At 41.6% G+C, this 17677-nt stretch overlaps 2 protein-coding genes and 1 long non-coding RNA gene across 5 annotated transcripts; 1 reads left to right on the top strand and 2 right to left on the bottom strand.

Annotated features, from left to right (window-relative positions):
• Positions 1-1360: 1360 nt before the first annotated feature.
• LOC126606742 (E3 ubiquitin-protein ligase SPL2-like) lies at positions 1361-4947 on the top strand. Its single transcript, XM_050274132.1, has 6 exons — positions 1361-1790; positions 1872-1979; positions 2110-2298; positions 2593-2714; positions 2794-2913; positions 4512-4947. Exons 1-6 carry the CDS (start codon positions 1431-1433, stop codon positions 4801-4803), a joined length of 1191 nt encoding a protein of 396 aa, XP_050130089.1. The 5' UTR covers positions 1361-1430; the 3' UTR covers positions 4804-4947.
• Positions 4948-5395: 448 nt separating this feature from the next.
• LOC126606842 (uncharacterized) lies at positions 5396-6350 on the bottom strand. The gene is made up of 2 exons (XR_007617392.1): positions 6038-6350; positions 5396-5943 (listed from the first exon to the last, which is right to left on the bottom strand). It is a non-coding gene; the product is annotated as an uncharacterized LOC126606842 (long non-coding RNA).
• A 7105-nt stretch (positions 6351-13455) lies between these two features.
• LOC126606791 (uncharacterized) lies at positions 13456-16118 on the bottom strand. Of its 3 annotated transcripts, none has more exons than XM_050274183.1 (2): positions 15781-15974; positions 13456-14948 (listed from the first exon to the last, which is right to left on the bottom strand). In XM_050274183.1, exon 2 carries the CDS (start codon positions 14156-14158, stop codon positions 13484-13486), a length of 675 nt encoding a protein of 224 aa, XP_050130140.1. In that variant the 5' UTR covers positions 14159-14948; positions 15781-15974; the 3' UTR covers positions 13456-13483. The 3 variants fall into 3 exon arrangements, 1 of the variants encoding a protein (XP_050130140.1); XR_007617378.1 differs by lacking the exon at positions 15781-15974 and adding an exon at positions 15998-16118 and having other exon boundaries at positions 14885-15166; XR_007617377.1 differs by having other exon boundaries at positions 14885-15166.
• Between the last annotated feature and the right edge of the window lie 1559 nt (positions 16119-17677).

The following is a 17677-nucleotide window of genomic DNA, read 5'->3' as shown; positions in this document are numbered from 1 at the left end:
AGAAATCTACAGCCGAGCGAGGCCAGAACCTACTCCTCACACTTAAATCACGAATCTGATGTCATACGGATGGCTATCTGGAGAGTTTCGTCGACAGACCTTTGAGTAGCTTCCGTTACACCAACCCTAATCCTTTATTAAAATTTGTTTGTAGGGTCTTTCTCAAGATTATCCAAATAATCATAGTGTTAACTATAATCTACTATAAATTCTAAACTATAATCTATTTTAGTTTGATGTAGGAGATGATGTTCCAGGGCGACGGTTGTGTGTCGTATGCCAGATGACATAAGGCAATCCGCATTCATTCCTTGTGGGTATCTGGTTTGTTGCCAACGCTCTACGTAATGCATTAGTGAAAAGTTCCTATTTTACCAAAGTGCCCTATTTGCCAGCAAGAAATTCTCGTTGCAGTGCGAATATATATGAATCTTAGCATCAATTTGCATTTCTTAGGGTTTAGTGTTAGAGTTCCCTAAGTTTCGGTAATTTTCCCCCTCATGAAGTAAATGCTCTTGTTTTGTGTATTTACCTTCTCTAGTTGCATCACTTTCTTTGCTCTCATGGGCTATAAGCGTAACAAAATAGCACTGATGACTGCTAGTTTTGGGACCAGTTTTGAACGATGCAAGGAGCCTTCCTACAAACATATTTCAAAGCATAGGCAGTTAACTTAATTCATATCAGATGTATGAATGTACACTTATGCACGTTTACACATGATATGGCACTCGATCTATCGGTTAAATATCAGAAGGTGATGGCAATTTCGCAATGGATAATGCTCATTCTCTAGCTCGTAGCAGCCATTCAAATCCATATAGGCATCGTTGAAGCTTAAACTCTTCAAAGCGTATGGTATTGGCAAAATAACGTTGTTCAATCCCTATCCAAAAGCACTCAACGCACTGGCTGGGTCAATAAATCGATTAGTAGGGGAGCGGGGAAGACAATTAGGAGAAAGAAAAATAGGAAAGGTAGTTAACATTCCCAACAATTCACCCATATACCAAAGGAATTACCAGCTAGGGAGATTACATTTTTAAACGTACATCTCTCTTGTAGCGGTGGGACCGGCTTGCTTTGGTGGGTCTATCCTTATTAGAGACATGGTTCAAATGTAGTTTACACAATGAGGTCTCTTTAGAATTGTTAGGATTATAGGATGTTATGATCTCATAGAATCACTTTTGCTAGAGAATATGCTGTTAATTAAGGTGATAAGTACGAGAGTAATAGACTCTCTGTAAGTCTCTATGTAATTTCAAAAATCTATTCACTGAAAGACTTCCTTCTTCTATATAATTTCTTTGGCCTCTTAACAAGCATCACCCTATACCAAATAATCTGTCACGTTCTTTCTCGTTTAGGTTTACGGTTAAGGCCATCGCTCATCTTGTATAAGCAAACCCTGACGAAAACCACTGCCAATGCCATCGCCGCAGCAAGTTTTAATCTTCCTAGTCTCCAAACTCACCCTCTCCTTCGACAGCCCCATTTTGGGCGTTGCCCTAGGGTATGCCGCCGTGCGCACCTTGCTCAAATTGAGCTCCTACTCCTCGGTCCTACCCAAGGTCCGTATCGCTCCCTCCGTAAAAATTTCTGATCTCCGGTCAAGCCTCGCGTTTGATCAATCCGACCAGTCCACTGCAAAGCTCGCTGTCTTCCGTGGCACCGTTGAAGCCAAGTCTGCCTTGGACGACAGCAAATGGAATATCTTTAAAAAGTCTGATGTACTCGTCTCTCGAGGAACAATAGATAGAGCCGTCATTGTTTGGAGAACTCAAACGGTACGTTTTTGTTTCTTGTCACTGTAGTCTGTCTGTAGTCTTTTTGGATGAAACTGAATTGGAAATTGAATTTTTGTGAAGTGTGTATTTAACGAATGGATGGGCCTTTTCGGATGGTGGGATTTTCGAGCGTATTGGAGAGCACTTTGGAGAGCTTTGACAGATCCAGGATCAAGCTCCTTACAAATGGTGCTCAAATTATTTATTTTCATTATTTTCTGTGAATTTTGCTGCTTATATAATTCATTTGACCACATACAAAAAAGAAAAAGAAAAAGAAAAAGAACATGAAGGGTAATTTTGAATCATATTTGTGTAGGTTCCTTTCATTCTTGTTGAAGGCGGTGGTCGCGGAAAAAAACCGATTTCCGATTTTGTTGTTGTAAATGTGCATAGATCAAGGCAGCTGTTACCTCTCACTACAGTTTATCAACGCTTGCACCCTGTTATCGCTCCTCCTTCTCCCATTTCATTCTTCGAGGCACTTTATGGCCGTGACGAGTGCCAAGTGAGTTTTGCAATTTTTCTTTCTCACTGTTTTAGGCGTCCAAAATATCATTTTCTTAATGTATAACCCGAACCCTATCTTTTTCGTCTCTAGCATAGGGCTACATACTAATATAGAGAGAGTGCCCATGTGGGTTCCACAAAAAATATAGCTCGAGCTAAAGGAGTTGCTTGCTATAGACGGGTCCTATCGACCATGGCTGGAGATGGTCTTATCATCTGAGTTAGTGTTTTTAACTTCACTAACTCTTGTAATGTGATTTTTTGTTTGTTTGTTTTGCTTCTGGTTTTGAAGGGTGGAGTGCTCGAGGAAGAGGAGATTCTTCGTTTGGGAAAGGAAATTAGTGCTATTGGTCTCTACAGTTTCAAAAACGGAGTGCTGGAAGTCAAGTCCTGCAATGATCTTCCCTATTTTCTGTAAGTGGATTTTGTTCTCAGCACATTCTTTTGAATCTGTACTTTGATGTGTGCATTATAACCGATGTATCCTTTGCAGCTCTGGGATGTCTAAGGAACAGATGGTTGTAGATCTTGCATTACGTACAAAAAAATTGTTCCGGAGTGGTATTGTTCTTGGTTCAATGTCAATTGGCCTCCTTGGCTATTCTGCTGTCAGGTGCAAATATTTCCTCTTGTTCCTTCACATTCAACCAATGATTAAAAAATTGTCGATATACCACTCAGTACTACAGTCTAGTGGTATTCCTCTTCACTTGGAAGTCAGAGGTCTTAGGTTCGAATCTCATGAAAGACGAATTCGATACCAAATTAGGCTACCCATTGTGTGACTTAGCCGAACTCACCCTACCTTTAGTATCGATGTACTAAAAAAAAATGGTTGATATATACTCGATAGGGGGCAAAGCACTATCTTTCCTAGATTTCTCTGAAATTTCGGAGATATTTTGGTAGTATTGGCAATGTGAGTTATAATTATCTCGGTGAATAATTCACAATTTAGACATTTGAGAAATTCCATGGTGCAAGTTCTGATAAAAAATAGATTAGATTCTACACCTCGTTTTTCTCTATCTCATTAATTGAACTTTTTTCATTAAGGTGGTTTGCCTTTTGTCCACATCATTATTTGAATATTAAATTTTTTTACATGTCAACATTATTATTATTTTTTTAGTAAAGTCAACATTATTAATTTTAGAACTGTATAACTTATTAATCATTTTCAAATATATCCTTTTAGTATTTTTTTTCATATATTTTTATTTTAAATTTGTACCATTTTTAAAACTTGTACATTATTTTTAGTTTCAATTTGTACCCATAATTTTAAATTTTAATATGTAACCATATTTTTAAATTTAATTTATACCCCATAAATTTTTTTTTTGCTGAATACAACCATGTTTATTACGTGTATTTATTTAATTTATGTTTTAAAATGTATCAATGGTTATTTCTTAAAATATATTAATAATTATGTGGGTACATTATTTTTTTGCTAGAACTATGTGAAAAACAATATTACTCTATTATTGATTTTTAAGTAATTATGATAGTTTAAAAATATTGTTTAAATTTGTCTAAACTTAAAAAAATTTGGGACATTGAATGCATAAATGCAAGAGTTAAACCTCTTAAATGATGGTAATAACCTCAATCAAAATATTTAAACAAATTAAGTTTTAGTCTAATAATCAGGTTGACTAAACATCGGAACCAAAATAACCTTGTGATAAAATTCAGCCGATATGGGATCAATTTCGAGAATAAGATTCATTGCATTTTCTAGTCAATGTTCCATGAGTTTGGTTTGAAATTCAAAGGCATATAAAGTTTTTATACAACTGCTCTATCTATGTTCGCATACTTAACATGATGCTTTAATATTTTAATTACTTTTTCTGCATAATTTTTGTCTTACAAGGTTTCGTAAAAACCCTAAAGTATAAACAAAATGGAATGGAATAGAACTAATCCCTTTCCACATTGCATCTAATATTCCAAGTTTTGTTACTAAGTTTATTTGTTAAATGCGGATGGTTGATTTGGGAATTTTGTAGAAGTTTCAGACAATTTATGTGTTTTATATCACGTTTCCATTGTTTATTGTTCTTCCACCGATATCGATATATATATATATATATATATATATATATATATATATATATCTTTCAATATTTCTCTAAGATCAAGCTATCGATACTACCAAAACCAAAACTTGAATCCTTGTTAATCTACAAATATTTGTTTCAGGATTTGGAATAGATGGAAAGCGTGGAAGCAACAAAGGCAGCTACAGCAATCAATCCGTGCTTCTGAGAACAAAGCTGAAACTCAAGTTCAAGAAGTGGATGCAGAGGATGATGTTCCAAGGCATCAGCTGTGTGCCGTCTGTCTTACGAGTAGAAGGCAGAACGCATTCCTTCCTTGTGGGCATCTGCTTTGTTGCCAACCATGTAGTGTACTGATGAAAAATCACGTTTCACCGAAGTGCCCTCTTTGTCGGAAGGAAATTCTAGTTTTGGTACGAATATATGAATCTTAGCATCAGTTTTTCTAGTCTTATTTTGTGGCTTAGCCAAATCCCCTTCCCTCAATATCTTTGTGGAAAAAAAAAAACACTTTGGCTAGTAGCAGGAAACTAGGTATATGGTGAGGGGGTTTGCATCTCTTGGGTTAAGTGGACATATCTGGGGTTGACATCGAGTGACTATGCCTCTCTTGGGTTAAGTGTTAGAGGTCCATAGGAATTTCATTAATTTTTTTACTCATGAATTAAATACTCCTGTTTTGTGTCTTTACCTTTTCTATTTACATCGTTTCATCACTTTCTTTCTCAGCATAATGGTCTATAAACGAGCTGCGCTCCAACGAGCTTAAAAACTTAGAAGTTCTAAATTGAACTCAAACTATCTTGAGCTATTTTACTATGATGAGTTGTCCGCTCTTGTAACAAAATATAAATGATATAACACAACACTTTCAAATATAATGCTTTATCTCGCATAAACATGATTTTTTTAATGCACGTAGTCTCTTTAGAAACAAAAGATCGGAGGGATATAATATCAATATCCTCCCTAGAAAAGTTCAAATTGAAGATCGTCAGTCAGAACTTGAAAAAAAAACAAACATAATTCTCCAAAAACAAAATCTCCAATAAGATCTTTCATTACAAGTAAGTTTATTTTGAATAAGATCAAGTTCAACATGTCTCGTGAAAAAAAAAAAAACGAATTACCTATGAGCTTTACGAGCCAATCATACCAATGTTCTTTGTTTCTTATTGAGCCGAACGTTAGTGGCTTTGCTTGTCTCTTTCACAAGCTGAACGCCGAACGTTAGTGGATTGCGTTCTTCAAATAAGACATGATAGAAGCCTTCACAGCCTTTCCTCAATATCCGTTTCGCCTTTATGGCGGAGATTAATTCGTGCTTCAGTTTCCTACGTTCACCTGTGAGAGTGACCACATGCATGCTTGGTCGTTGAAAAGTGACCACTTTGTTTCGGCAATCTACCAAAGCATGATTATGAAACAGCCAGTCCGTTCCTAAGATTACATCAAAGTCCACGATATCCAACGGAATGAGATTAACTGGCACCATTTAATGAGGACAGGCATCCTCTGTACTCTCATTGGATGTAACAGACTTCGCCTCGTAGCATAGCGATCCAAATACGTACCTGATAGGAATACCTTGAGATTGGATCATTTGAGAATGGATGGCATTCGGATCAATCAAAATTTTTGTGAAGTGACCAAGGATGTTTAACGTACCTAAGATATGTCGGGGTTGTTCTGAGTATCCTTGTGAGTGATGTTTTTGATGTTGTGATTGGCTCATATAATTATGAGTTGGCAACAATTTCATCTCAACCATGTGGAGTGCTAGCTACTTTCGGCTAAAGAAAGGGACAAAGGAAAAGGGAGACATCTACTTTTGGCTAAAGAAAGGGACAAATAAAAAGGGAGACATCATCATGTCTAGCCCTTGATTTGTGGCCTTTTCAAAGGTGGTTTTCTTTTGTTGTTATAAGTGGAAGGATTTGCCGAAGGATGAAAGGGCTTGCCGAGTGAGAGGGTAAGCATCAGAGAGCATCCAAGGGGGAGAGCATTCGGATCTCCCATGGGAAAGCATGGGCACGGGTGAGAGAAAAAGAGAGCTAGAGTGAAAAGTATTCTAGTGAAAGAACTCTTGGGGTAGAGTGAGGCTCTTGGGAAAATTCTATGAGTGGGTGTGCAAGGGATTCGGGATTGGGTTATGTTGATTTAACTCATGTGTACTTGTACTGTTATTCTCATAGTGAAGAGCAATATCTCTCCGGAGACGTAGGCAGGTTTTTGCCGAACCTCGTAAATTTCTCGGTGTCTTTATTTCTTGTATTTTATTCTGTTCAACTGAGTGTGATTTTGGTGAGGTTGTAATCTGAATCTCGTTTCCGCACTAACGAACGGGCCAAGGCACAACAATTGGTATCAGAGCATCGTTGGGGGCTTTGGTTCGTTGGAGGTCCAGATTTGTAGTCCACCATGGAATTTTCAGTTGAGCGGTTTAAAGGAAGAGGTTGTTTTACTCTTGACAAAGGAGAGTAATGGAAGCCTAAACAAGAAGACGTGTTCATGGGATGCTTGATCAACTACGAAAGTTGATGTTGAGGAAGAAGACAAAGGCCTCTTTCTTCTTACCTCACTTTCAGATTTGTCTTAGAACCTTGTGAAACTTTACTGCATGGAAAGATACAGTAAGTTTGGAGCAAGTGCAAGCTTCTTTGGTGTGGAATGATACATAAAGGAGACCATGGATGATGATGGGCACGAGATTGCTTAAGCTATTCAAGGTCGGAATCGTGGAAGAAAATTGGAAAGAGGATCTGAGAAAGAGCAGGTTCAGATCCGGTTCCGGAGGCAAGGGTCCACAGTGCTACGGTGCAAGGCCGGGTGGTAGCAAGTTTGTGGCATAAGGCTTCGAGTATGCCCTCTAGGTACTCGAAGCAACACTTATCCTGGTGATGTTTAGTCTCAAGTGTTGCAGGGGTTTTGCAGCAGGTGGAGCTATGGGATTCACAGGTGATGAGATGGTCCTGAGGTAGGAGGAAGTGTGGGAATTTTGTCTGGCTCGATGGGTTGTTGCTGGAAACGGGAGCGCTGACGAGTTTCTAGGTTGCAGACAATGAAGAGGAGGAAAACCTGCTGGAGGAGACGAGGATGTGTCGAGATCCTGTCTAAAGCTAAATGGTGGATTTTAGCTTGCAGCAGCTGCACATGCATTGGCAGTGACTGAATCGAAACAGGACCAACGAGGTTGATTCAGGGTGTGTATGTTGGTACGTAAGGCAAATGGACTTTGGTGATAGGTGCAAGGATTTTTGCACTGTATATTCGCCAAGGTGGAGATTGTTGTGATTGGCTCATATAATTATGAGTTGGCAACAATTTCATCTCAACCATGTGGAGTGCTAGCTACTTTCGGCTAAAGAAAAGGACAAAGGAAAAGGGAGACATCTACTTTTGGCTAAAGAAAGGGACAAAGAAAAAGGGAGACATCATCATGTCTAGCCCTTGATTTGTGGCCTTTTCAAAGGTGGTTTTCTTTTGTTGTTATAAGTGGAAGGATTTGCCGAAGGATGAAAGGGCTTGCCAAGTGAGAGGGTAAGCATCAGAGAGCATCCAAGGGGGAGAGCATTCGGCTCTCCCATGGGAAAGCATGGGCACGAGTGAGAGAAAAAGAGAGCTAGAGTGAAAAGTATTCTAGTGAAAGAACTCTTGGGGTAGAGTGAGGCTCTTGGGAAAATTCTATGAGTGGGTGTGCAAGGGATTCGGGATTGGGTTATGTTGATTTAACTCATGTGTACTTGTACTGTTATTCTCATAGTGAAGAGCAATATCTCTCCGGGGACGTAGGCAGGTTTTTGCCGAACCTCGTAAATTTCTCGGTGTCTTTATTTCTTGTATTTTATTCTGTTCAACTGAGTGTGATTTTGGTGAGGTTGTAATCTGAATCTCGTTTCCGCACTAACGAACGGGCCAAGGCACAACATTTGACACAGCCATGGGTCTGCTATCCTTCCGCACAACCTGTTCCTCAGTTTCCCGATTCAGGTTACCTCGACCCTGGTTGCCTAGGTTTGCATGCCTATCTGCCAGCTTTGCCATTGATGGACGTTCTCCTTTGATATTGACCACGTCCATTCCAATGTGCCCTGACATCCTAGTAATAAGGTGCGCCTCCCTGGTGTTACATGGTGCTTTCAGGCTTTCAGCATAGGAACCTTACCGTCTGAATACTAGTTGACAGCTCTCGGATATAGGGTAGTATTGCTCTGATAGTGGATGACGCCTCCATATGCGGCCAGTCATGGGCGAAGCTACATAAGGGCGAGGAGGGGCGGCCGCCCCTCCTCTCGCCGGAAATCAAGCCCAGGAGTGGTGGTTCTGCCTCTCTGATCCTGTCGAAAGTGATGAAATTCCGTCTGGTGCTCTGGCTTTCCCTTCTGTTGCGTAGCGCAGGCTGCGCGTGAGCTGTCTATTTTTTTCAAAATACCCAAGGCCAAAGAAAGGAGGAAGGGAGACCTGTAATTTGCAGTTTCTGAAATGGAGTTCAGGTTCCAATGAAGAAAACAAGGGAGGAAGAAGAGACTCTCTCTCTCCCATCCCATCCCACGTGTCCTTGTAAAATTCACCCAATTTTAACTATTGTCCAACCAATTTGCACCTCCTAACTTGATATTTACATGTACTTTTCTTATATTTGTTTTTTAGTTATTGTTTAATTAGTTTGCCCACATAGTTTTCAAACTACGTGTTTGCCAATCTTATTTATGTTAAAATTAACTATAAATTCATACTAGCTTCAAAAATATTTTGTTGTATTATGAACTCGTAATGCTTTGAATTTTTATGTCTGACATCAAATTCAACAAATAACAAATAAAATTGTCAATATTTTTATATATTATGTGTTTTTTAATCAATTTTTTTAGATAATATCACTATATAATAAATAAACACTTATTTATACGTACAACCTAGTTCATCTAGATCCTCGCCTAAGCGTTGGGTCACGTCCACCGCTCATCCAGCACTTACGTCTTAGAACTTTACTCGTTATATAGTTATGTAATGACATGATACAACAAGAAAGGATAAATGATGCTTAAATCCTCCTCCACATAATAATGTAGTTCAAATACTCTTTCGAATATTTTGGTCAATGCAAATTCTCCTACGAATATTCTGGGTAGTTCATATAATCTTCTTGCCAACCCAAGACTTGGACCTTGAACGGATGTCCACATTTTTTAGGACCTTAAACCTTTTAAATGTCGCCCCTTCCCTCGATAATTCCTGGCTTCGCCACTGCGGCCAGTTGAAATGGGCCAGTTCCTAGAGTAAGTTTGGCTAATAAGGGACTGTTGTGAGCTAATTTTGCTACTTTTGGGACATTGGTTAGCCCGATGTCCTTACTGACCGCATGTATAACAACATGCACTCTTGCATTGAAAACAATTTTGAGCACTGGATTTGCTGGAACTGTCATGAGAGCAGAAACGAGAATTACTCGTAGACTTAGACCTCAGAACGTGGTGTACTGGAACTGGAACCTCCACTAGAAGATACAGGGTTGTAATTGCTCCGTTAGAAAGATTAACTCTGTCAGAGTTCAAAGGAAGACTGCCCCCTGGTGCTCTCATGCTGAATGCTGCTACCTTCATCACCAACATTGTCACTCGGGGCATTTCCCGAATCCTTGATGCGAAGTAAAGCATTGTAGAATTTTAGATATGTGGTACATTTCACAAATAACTCCGCCTATGTCTTACATGGCCGGTCCCAAGCCCGGATAAAGGAGGAGGGGGAGGGCGTCAGGTAGTCGACAGCCGGCACTCCATGATCACGTCGAATCCTTATGAAAATGAATCCAGAACAAAATCGCGCTAAAGCTAGGGCGTCACCCGTAAGTGGCGCGCTGTGTGGCCCGAGCACAGTGATAAGTGAGCAAGGGTCGCTGTATCTCCATCGGCACCCGGATGCAGTGTTAAATGAGCAAGGGGGCCATAGAAACTTCTTTTCGAACGACTCCACTCAAAGTTGTTTGGGAGCATATGCTCCTATCAACTTTACCCGGGACACACAAAAGAAGTACTTTGATCCTATTAGACGGGGGAGGGTGAAGAAGCTAGGACAGAAGGGTAGAGTTCAAGAGAGCAAAATGCGTTTAGGAACGTGGAATATAGGAACCTTAACGGGAAAATCTATGGAAGTAATGGAAGTTATGGTGAGGAGAAGGATAAATATTATGTGCCTACAAGAAACTAAGTGGGTTGGTAGTAAGGCAAAGGATCTAGAAAACTCAGGGTTTAAACTTTGGTATTCGGGCACAAATAGAACGAGAAACGGTGTTGGCATCATCGTGGACAAGACCTTGGTACAAGATGTTGTAGATGTCAAGAGGGTAGGAGATAGAATCATGGCAATCAAGATTGTAATAGGACAAGAACTTATCAATGTGATTAGTGCGTACGCACCTCAAGTAGGGTTGGATACGAGTTCGAAGGAGAAATTTTGGGAAGATCTTGGAGACTTGGTGCAAGGAATTGCTCAGACGGAGAAGTTATTTATAGGAGGAGATCTAAATGGACACGTGGGCAGGGAGACAGGCAACTATGGAGGTTTTCATGGTGGCCATGGTTTTGGGGAGAGAAACGAGGATGGGGAAGCTATCTTGGATTTTGCAATGGCATATGATCTCTTCTTAGCCAACACCTTCTTTAAGAAGAGAGAAGAACATGTGATCACCTACAAGAGTGGGTCGTCAAAAACACAAATAGATTTTCTTCTAATGAGGAAAATGGATCGTATAACTTGTAAGGATTGCAAAGTTATACCAGGAGAGAGCGTGGCTAATCAACATCGCTTGTTGGTGATGAATGTACATATCAAAAGAGTAAGACAAAAGAACAAGACTTGGAAGTGCCCAAGGACTAGATGGTGGAATCTAAAAGAAGAAAAACAAGCCATTTTCAAAGAGAAGGTAATCACCCAATGTGTGTGGGATAGAGAGGGGGAAGCTAGCCAAATGTGGGATTCCATGGCTAGTTGTATCCGAAAAGTAGCAAAAGAGGTATTAGGAGAGTCCAAGGGCTTTGCCCCACACCAAAAGGAATCTTGGTGGTGGAATGAGGAGGTACAAACAAAGGTGAAGGCTAAGTTAGCGGCTTACGACGATATGTATAAACGACTAGATACCAAAGAAGGAGAGTTGGATATCTATAAACTATCTAGAGCAAGGGAAAAGAAGACAAGGGACCTAAACCAAGTGAGGTGCATCAAGGATGAGGATGGAAAGGTTCTTGCTACAGAGAACGCGGTTAAAGACAGATGGAGAGGTTATTTTCATAATCTTTTCAATGAAGGACATGAAATGAGTGCTTCTTTAGGGGAGTTGAGTAACTCAGAAGAGTGTAGAAACTACTCTTTTTATCGTCGAATCCGGAAGGAAGAAGTGGTTGTAGCTTTGAAGAAGATGAAGCATAAAAAAGCAATAGGCCCAGACGATATACCAATCGAAGTGTGGAAACTTTTGGGAGAGACAGGTATAACATGGCTCACTGACCTTTTCAATAGGATTTTGAAAACGAAGAAGATGCCAAATGAGTGGCGAACGAGCACTTTGGTGCCTATCTACAAGAATAAGGGCGACGTACAAAATTGCATGAACTATAGGGGTATTAAGCTAATGAGTCATACAATGAAGCTCTGGGAGAGAGTCATTGAGCATAGATTGAGGCAAGAGACACGGGTTTCGGACAACCAATTCGGGTTCATGCCAGGGCGCTCAACCATGGAGGCAATCTATCTCTTACGAAGATTGATGGAAAGATATAGAGATGGGAAAAAGGATTTACACATGGTCTTTATAGATTTGGAAAAAGCGTATGATAGGGTCCCAAGAGACATTCTTTGGAGGATTTTAGAGAAGAAAGGAGTACGAGTAGCATATATCCAAGCTATAAAGGATATGTATGAAGGAGCAAAGACTGCCGTAAGAACTCATGAAGGACAAACCGAAAGCTTTCCCATATCTGTAGGATTACATCAAGGCTCATCCTTAAGTCCTTACCTTTTTGCGTTGGTAATGGATGAGTTAACAGGACATATTCAAGATGATATTCCTTGGTGTATGCTTTTCGCAGACGATATAGTGTTGATAGATGAAACTCAGGAAGGGGTAAATGCAAAGCTTAACCTTTGGAGAGAAGTGTTGGAATCTAAAGGTCTTCGCCTAAGTCGATCAAAGACAGAATATATGGAGTGCAAGTTCAGTGCAAATGGAGGCCAAAACGAGTTAGGGGTAAGGATCGGAGATCAAGAAATACCAAAGAGCGACCGTTTTCGCTACCTAGGATCTATCTTGCAAAAGAACGGAGAATTAGATGGAGATCTCAACCATAGAATACAAGCTGGATGGATGAAGTGGAAGAGTGCATCCGGCGTGTTGTGTGACCACCGTATGCCACTGAAGCTCAAGGGAAAATTTTATAGGACGGCAATAAGGCCGGCGATGCTGTATGGCACAGAATGTTGGGCGGTGAAACATCAACACGTACACAAAATGGGTGTAGCGGAGATGAGGATGCTTCGTTGGATGTGTGGGCACATGAGAAAGGATAAGATTAGGAATGAGGATATCCGGGGTAAAGTAGGAGTAGCCGAAATTGAAGGAAAGATGAGAGAAAATCGGTTACGGTGGTTTGGACATGTGCAAAGAAGGCCTACTGACGCTCCGATTAGAAGATGCGACTATGGGACAGAGGTTCAGGGCCGAAGGGGTAGAGGAAGACCTAGGAAAACTTTGGAAGAGACTCTAAGAAAAGACTTAGAGTACTTGGATCTAACGAAGGACATGACACAGGATCGAGCACAATGGCGTTCTAAGATTCATATAGCCGATCCCACTCAGTGACTTGGATTTTCCAAGTCTCCAACCGAGAAGTTTTCCTCACTCGGGAAATTAAGGGAACACTACCCCAACCTACATGCTCCACTCTGAAAGCTTCAACATACAAGCTTCAACAAAAGAAAATCCAAAGAACTTAGCGAAGAAGGCTTTGGTGTATTTAACACAATGCGTTGAAATGAAGGAAAGCTTATTTATTGATATCCCCGATAAGCTACAAATATGTACATATACATGAGTCAAAATAAACACACAAGAGGGAGCCTTCACAAAGGTTGCTTAGGAGAAGTCTCAGCAGTCGGTAGAGCCCCTGAAAGAGAAGGCACCGGAGGGGGATCATTTGGAGCCTCAGTACTGGACAGAACCCTAGAAGGAGGAGGCATCAGAGGTTGATCATTTGGAGCTCCATTACGCGGTACAGCCCCAGAAGACGAAGGCAATAAATGCCTTTGGAACAAACCCACAAATCTCTGATGATCAAGTAAAACCTGACCATCAGTTTCCTTCATCTGGTCAAGCTTCCTCTTCATGTTTGTAGCATAGTCATGTGCGAGCCGGTGCAACTGTTTATTCTCATGCTTGAGCCCTCTAATCTCCTGTTTGAGACTCATCACTTCAGCCGCCAATGATTCAACTTGGCGGGTTCGAGCAAATAGGCGTTGGGCCATATTAGACACAGAACCTGCACACTGAACACTGAGAGCCAGCGAATCCTTAACAGCTAACTCATCAGACCGTTTGGAAAGTAGTCTGTTATCTTTGGGAGTGAGAAGGTTCCTGGCCACCACCGCAGCGGTCATATCATTCTTCATCACGGAATCCCCAACGGTAAGAGGACCAGTAGGGGAGACGAAGGATGGGCGCCATATGTTGTCTGGAGAAGGCGGGGCTGCCTCTTCAACAAGGTTCAAGTCAAAACGACGGTCGGAGGGGCCAGACATTTTCAAAGGTGTTGAAGAGAGAAGAGGTCGGACAAATCAAGATCTTAGAAGTGCAAGAATGAAGCTTCTACTGGTGGAGATTCAAGTGTGCTTTGGAACTTAATGCCAGCCCCTATAAAAATCTGCACTCGACGGAGCTTCAGAAATCGAAGAGGCGCCTGCTCAAAAATCGAAGAGGCGTTTGCTTTCTCAAAAGCTGGGCTGCTTAGAGATCACGAGGGTTGATCTCAGAAATCGAAGAGGCGTTTGCTTTCTCAAAAGTTGGGCTGCTCAAAGACCACGAAGGCCGATCTCAGAAATCGAAGATGCGCTCGCTTTCTCAAAAGCTGGGCTCCCCAGAGACCACGAGGGCCGCTCTCAGAAATCGAAGAGGCACCTACTTTTCCAGCCTTGTCAGCACCTGTCACACGCACACTCAGCTTTGCGGAAATTATGGGCATTCTGTCAAAGACTTATGGGGAAGTAGAAAACACATGAATCTTACTGTTCAATCACCCACTTCCCACACGCAACAATAGCTCATGGGTACCACAGATAACTTTGCCAAAGTTCTCTGCCAAAGTTGAGCACGTGAAGCTTGCAGCTCCCATTACATCGCTCTGACCAAGAAGGGTAAAAGAATAGCAAAGAAACAGCACTAACAAAGTTTAGACCCATAAATTTTGAAGGTCTAGCTACCATATTATTACCCACAAGGGTAAAGGAACAGTACCACTGCTGGATAATTGGAAAGTCCCTGTGTGTCAACCTCTGTGCTTCGTGGCAAGGTAGACTAGCAAACATGCCTAACCTTTACTCACATTCGAGAAAACACTCCCAATAAGATTGCTTGCTCCAAAATCGAAGAGGCACCGTCCTCCGAATCTCGAGAGCCAGACTCCCAACAGGACTACTTTCTTAAAAATCGAAGAGAGGGTAAAGGAACAGTACCATTGCTGGATAATTGGAAAGTCCCTGTGTGTCAACCTCTGTGCTTCGTGGCAAGGTAGACTAGCAAACATGCCCAACCTTTACTCACATTCGAGAAAACACTCCCAACAAGATTGCTTGCTCCAAAATCGAAGAGGCACGCCAGACCCCCAGCATGATTGCTTTCTCAAAAATCGATGAGGCATCGTTCTCCGAATCAATCGAAGAGGCGCTCGCTTTCTCAAAAGCTGGGCTGCTTAGAGACCACGAGGGCCGATCTCAGAAATCGAAGAGGCACCTACTTTTCTAGCCTTGTCAGCACCTGTCACACGCACACTCAGCTTTGCAGAAATTATGGGCATTCTGTCGAAGACTTCTGGTGAAGTAGAAAGCACATGAATCTTACTGTTCAATCACCCACTTCCCACACGCAACAATAGCTCATGGGTACCACAGATAACTTTGCCAAAGTTCTCTGCCAAAGTTGAGCACGTGAAGCTTGCAGCTCCCACTACATCGCTCTGACCAAGAAAGGTAAAAGAATAGCAAAGAAACAGCACTAACAAAAGTTTAGACACATAAATTTTGAAGGTCTAGCTACCATATTATTACCCACAAGGGTAAAGGAACAGTACCACTGCTGGATAATTGGAAAGTCCCTGTGTGTCAACCTATGTGCTTCGTGGCAAGGTAGACTAGCAAACATGCCCAACCTTTACTCACATTCGAGAAAACACTCCCAACAAGATTGCTTGCTCCAAAATCGAAGAGGCACCGTCCTCCGAATCTCGAGAGCCAGACTCCCAACATGACTACTTTCTCAAAATCGAAGAGAGGGTAAAGGAACAGTACCATTGCTGGATAATTGGAAAGTCCCTGTGTGTCAACCTTTGTGCTTCGTGGCAAGGTAGACTAGCAAACATGCCCAACCTTTACTCACATTCGAGACAACACTCCCAACAAGATTGCTTGCTCCAAAATCGAAGAGGCACCGCCCTCCGAATCTCGAGAGCCAGACTCTCAACATGATTACTTCCTCAAAAAATCGAAGAGACACTGCTCTCCGAATCTCGAGAGTCAGACCCCCAGCATGATTGCTTTCTCAAAAATCGAAGAGGCATCGTTCTCCGAATCTCGAGAGCCAGATACCACAGACCACCTTTTCAAAGTGCTCTGACAGAGTTAAAACATGTGAAACTGGCAGCTCCCACTACCGTGCTATGACCAAGCAGGGTAAAGGAATAGCATTACTACTTGTTGTTAGGGAGACTCCTATATATGTCGACCTCCATCCCCAACGGACAGGCAGACCTGCAAAAATGCTCAACCCTTCATCATATCTAAGAGGGCACTCCCAACGAAGCCTTTCGAAATATTCAGCTTTCTTTCCCCCCGATAATACCTCTGCAAACAAGCTATACTAGAGCAAGAATATCTCATATCATCAGGGTTAAAAGCAAGAGTATCCCATATCATGCTTTTTCCCTGTCTTTTCTTTTGGCCTTGTTTTTACCTGCAAGACAAGGAGAAAGAGAGCAATCAGTCAGCACTTGGAATCAAGCTTCCAGCCAGGAACTGACTGCCTGGAACCCCTTACCTGATTACTTACCTGGCATTGCTCTCGAGTACTCATCTTCAACATCTTATGTTTCCAGGGAAGATTCCGCATCTGCTTGAGGAACAGATAGGGCAAGTGCGAAGGATACAAGGAAGCATGTGGAGACAAGCGTAACAGCACACGTGCCGATACATCCATTACTCTGTCAAAAGCAAAAGTATCCCATATCAGCAGGGTGGAACGTACTCTAGATTTGATGGACTTGTTTTGACCCTCAAATTCTTCAGTCGGCCTTATACTCTGGAGGAAACCAGAAAACCCTCCAGCTCAGTTCAAGAATAAGCCTGTGGAAAGTTACTTCTTCAAAAGCAAAAGTATCTCATATCATCTCTTCTCATTTTTCTTCTCTTTATCCTTCATGCTGCTGCAAGATGGGGAGAAGGTGAACAATCAGTCGGAGCTCTGATTGCTTACCTTGTCTGTCACCTCTTTCAGCAGACCCCCTAGCTCGGCGACTTGGGGGACTCCTACTACATGGTTTGTATCGCGCTTGACCAAGCCTGAAACTACAAGTAAGCTTCAAGTGAAATTGATACATTACCTTGTGCATCTCCACCAGTTAAAGATACCACCCCTGGATGGAGGAAGAGTACTTCCAGAGAAGATGCCACATCTACCTATGAGACAGATATGGCAAGTCAAGACGACACCACACTCCGATACTTAGAAGTTTCGTGATTACGAGATCATTCTCCCACAATATTTCCTAATGTCATTTGTACTAAATCATTCACTTGTACTCACTAAAGGAGAGCTTGAACCTATGTACTTGTGTAAACCCTTCACAATTAATGAGAACTCTTCTATTCCGTGGACGTAGCCAATCTGGGTGAACCACGTACATCTTGTGTTTGCTTTCCTATCTCTATCCATTTATATACTTATCCACACTAATGACCGGAGCAATCTAGCGAAGATCACAAAAAGCGACCGTTTTCGCTACCTAGGATTCTATCTTGCAAGAGAACGGAGAATTAGATGGAGATCTCAAC

This window comes from Malus sylvestris, chromosome 2, assembly GCF_916048215.2.
Source record: "Malus sylvestris chromosome 2, drMalSylv7.2, whole genome shotgun sequence".
NCBI lineage: Eukaryota > Viridiplantae > Streptophyta > Magnoliopsida > Rosales > Rosaceae > Malus > Malus sylvestris.
This window is presented reverse-complemented; position numbering and strand designations above follow the sequence as displayed.

Bases quoted from the DNA above. Each gene is read 5' to 3' on its own strand.
- LOC126606742 (XM_050274132.1), top strand. From the start codon at position 1,431: ATGCCATCGCCGCAGCAAGTTTTAATCTTCCTAGTCTCCAAACTCACC. The intron at 1,980-2,109 runs GTGCTCAAATTA...ATATTTGTGTAG, and splicing joins GATCAAGCTCCTTACAAATG to GTTCCTTTCATTCTTGTTGA. The intron at 2,715-2,793 runs GTAAGTGGATTT...TATCCTTTGCAG, and splicing joins AATGATCTTCCCTATTTTCT to CTCTGGGATGTCTAAGGAAC.
- LOC126606791 (XM_050274183.1), bottom strand. From the start codon at position 14,158: ATGTCTGGCCCCTCCGACCGTCGTTTTGACTTGAACCTTGTTGAAGAG.